At 32.5% G+C, this 3,360-nt stretch overlaps 1 protein-coding gene across 1 annotated transcript in view; it reads right to left on the bottom strand.

Moving 5' to 3' along the window:
- The window catches only part of LOC110419054 (scopoletin 8-hydroxylase-like), a 1,643-nt gene extending 1,195 nt beyond the window's left edge, over positions 1–448 (bottom strand). The window contains exon 1 of the mRNA XM_021431931.2: positions 1–448. This exon is cut by the window's left edge and continues 85 nt beyond it. Coding sequence (XP_021287606.1) covers positions 1–415 — 415 coding nt within the window. The 5' untranslated portion in view covers positions 416–448.
- Between the last annotated feature and the right edge of the window lie 2,912 nt (positions 449–3,360).

The raw sequence follows: 3,360 nt of genomic DNA, 5'->3' as shown, positions 1-3,360 counted from the left end.
CTTTCGCCGGCACAAAGCTCGTCCCATACTTCACTAACGGAGTTGGACTCACTTCTTTAAGGTAAACCGCCTTCCTTTCAGGGGGCAGGGAGAAGAAGTTATGTGCCGCCTCTTTGAGAGCCTCGAGGAGATCCACAGGGACTCCATGGTTGACAACTTGGAAGAAGCCAAGAGTCTCAGAAGCTCTAACAATCTCCTTGACCACTTCATCATGGTCGGGGCCGTCAAGCCTTGACAAATCAATCGGTGGCAGCTCATGTTTGCTTGCATTTGTCTTATCAATCTGCTCTGCTGGTGGTTGAATGTAAGCCTGGGGCACCTTGGAGATGCCAGAGTCCACGATTCCTTTTACGCCATTTCCATCTCGGACGACGAAGTTAAAAAGTGAGCTGCCATTATCAAAACTTGGGGCCATTTGGTTGCTTGTGAGTAAGGTGCTGTCTATTTCCTTTTTATGTCGAGATGGTTTGATTGATAAGAAGTTCTGTGGTGCCTCTACCAAAGGGAAGGGCTCTATTTATAGAGCATGGATGGTTGATCATCAACTAATAAAATATTAATTTTCTGCTGACATTTATGACGAAAAGTTCTGAAAAGTATTGGATGTTTAAATAAGACATTTTTTTAGCTTTCTTTTTCAATTACTTGTTTTCGCACAAATAACAAGAAATTTAAGAATCTATAAATTCAAGGAAGCTGCCACAATGAGTTCTATCCAATTCTGACCAGAAACATAAGCAAAATGGAAACGAAAACTACTTTCACTACGACTTTCCGTTATACTTTATTTTTTGAATACATTTTCTCTATGGAATTACAGTATGAACAAGGAAAATTACTATCTTCTTCTAGATATTTTCAACGAAGTCATAAATGTCTTGAGCTTGGTGTTTACATTGGGTATATACCCAAGATATTTAAGAAGTCGTAAATATCTAGTATAGATATTTATAAAAGCAGGATGGGTTATAAAAGCAAGGTGTAACGCTTCTTTAGAGACAGTCTTGATCATGAATTTTTGTTGGTAAGGTGGGTCAAGTCACAGGTATAAACATTAGTAACATGAAAATTCATGTTCAAATGCTTTTGTAATTTATTTTAGAGTTAAAAAGGTTCGGTTTTCATTAAGTTAAAGCATATACTAGATTAATTACCATTAGTGATCGAAATTCCATTGCAGTTTTTTTCCCCTTATTTAGGTTCTAGAATGTTTAGTCAAGATCGTATGCACAGCTCCATCAATAAAGAGTTCTAATGGAAATTCAACTCTGGTTGACGAAGTTATGATGAATCTTCATGTAATCTCAACTCTGACGTGCTGTACTTTTATATCTAAAGTTTCAAAATTAAAAATTACATATTATCAATATATATATATATGTTATGAAGAATTTTGAAGCTGTATCAATGCTTCAAGATAATATATTTTTTAAATCAAAGCACAATATTAATATTGCAGCTAGTGTAATATATGTTAATTATTTTAAAATACAATATATAGGTATTTATTTTGTAGGCATGACAAAAAGATTAGAAATTTTGACGCTCTCCTTGTTTGAATTAATCCACAAAAATTGGGAAGTGTTAATAACAAGACCAGAATGATCGATGTAAGAAGATACTATTCAACAAAGTCCACAAGACTTTTTGCTTCCACGTTTCTTTTCGTTGTTTTTCCATTGAGGAATATTTGTCCTTCAGACCAAGGCTCTTACTCCATCATTGAGACAACCTTAGTTTTTGTTGTTTATCATTGAAACCAACTGGAAAGTTCTTCGTGAATAAGGCGTTGGCCAAGCAATGCATGATGTGATAGTTTAATTTCAATTTATAGATTTGAAAAATTGTAATGCGTGGAATTCATAATTTGCATCTTGGAGTTGTTTCTTTTCTTCCTATTATTGCCTGTCAATGCCTTCTGCTGACAATCCTACCGGTCTTCTATCTCTTTCATAATAAATTATCAAAAAAGTAAAATGCTATTACAAAACTGACATCTTCCACTTCATATTAGCCTTAATTTCCATCCTAACCGAAGTGATGGGTTTCTTCTCATATTCATATCCCTACCAAATTAATCTACTTCTCGAAATGAACATCAAGAAGAGGCAAAAGCCAAAACCACTCTTTGGCAGATCCATGCCAAAAGTGCACCCCGTTAGATAGGAGATTGGTGTTACCCATTGGTCTTATCTTCAAGGTTGAGACACAGTCTTGGTGAGGAGAAACGACAAAAGGAGAGGAGAAAAAGAGAAAGACAGGCAAAGAGGGAAAAAAAAAAAGTCGTATTGAACATTTTGGCACACTTTAACCATTTAATGTATTGAATTTTGAGCATTTAGAATTTAGAAAGAGAAATTGACCACATTAGTATTTTTAATTAAGATTGTTGTCTTATATATATGATTCATGAAAAATAGCTTAGCCAGTCTAATTGGTTATTGATACAAAGAAATTATAAGAAAATATTAAATTAAAAAAGTATTATGTCATCTTCAAAAAGGAATTCATTCATTAAATAGTTGTCTGCTTTAAATTGCTAAATGAATTCATAGTTACTTGCTATAAACTTTGTAATACCCCAATCCGAAAATACAATTACATTTGTATGTTTACTAAATCCTAAATTTGACTAGTGGGTTTTATTGAAATTACTTATAAATATTTGGGCTTATAATAAAATAGTTGTATATTAAAGACCTTTTAGCAGATAGAGTGATTTTATTTTAATTGGAGTCAGATTACATTATCATGTAAAAAAAAAAGTCAATTATATCTTATCACATTTAAAAAAAAATTTGTTAGTTTTATCTAAATTAGTTAAAAAAAAAAGAAGAAAATCAATAAGGTACAGTTAAATAAAAGCAGTTTACACATTTAAAGGAAAATAGGTAAGGTCAATTATTTTATCACATATGGGAAAGTTAAAGTCAATTTTCATTAGTACGTTTAAAAACAAAATGCGGAGAAAAAAAAAACAAAATACAAACCATCTAGAAGAAACTAATTCTTGAGAAGAAGAGGGCAGAAAAAGGAAAGATTTATTCAAGAAAGCAGTTATTAAGGTATGATTAGACTTTTACTTTAGTTTATGTTTCTTTAAATTCTTGTCAAATCCTGTTTCGGTGACCTTTCGGTGGATTGATGGGTACCAATGGAAAGGTCTTGAAAAGATCTTTTCAGTAGTTTCTGTAGCATCTCGTTTGGTTTTGTGGTTTGAAAGATACGAATTTTTAAATTTAATTGAAAATCTGATTTTCAACAGTTTTGACAACTCAACTTTGAGTCACCGAAACTCCATATTCCGATAACATTTTTAGTCGTTTCTTTGAAGGCTTTTGTAATATGAAATGAGATGTT

The sequence above is a fragment of the Theobroma umbraticum genome, unplaced genomic scaffold, assembly GCF_002168275.2.
Source record: "Theobroma umbraticum cultivar Fairchild unplaced genomic scaffold, ASM216827v3 scaffold_67.0, whole genome shotgun sequence".
NCBI classification, from domain to species: Eukaryota; Viridiplantae; Streptophyta; class Magnoliopsida; order Malvales; family Malvaceae; genus Theobroma; species Theobroma umbraticum.
Note: the sequence above shows the minus strand (reverse complement) of the source record. Positions and strands in the feature narration are given on the sequence as shown.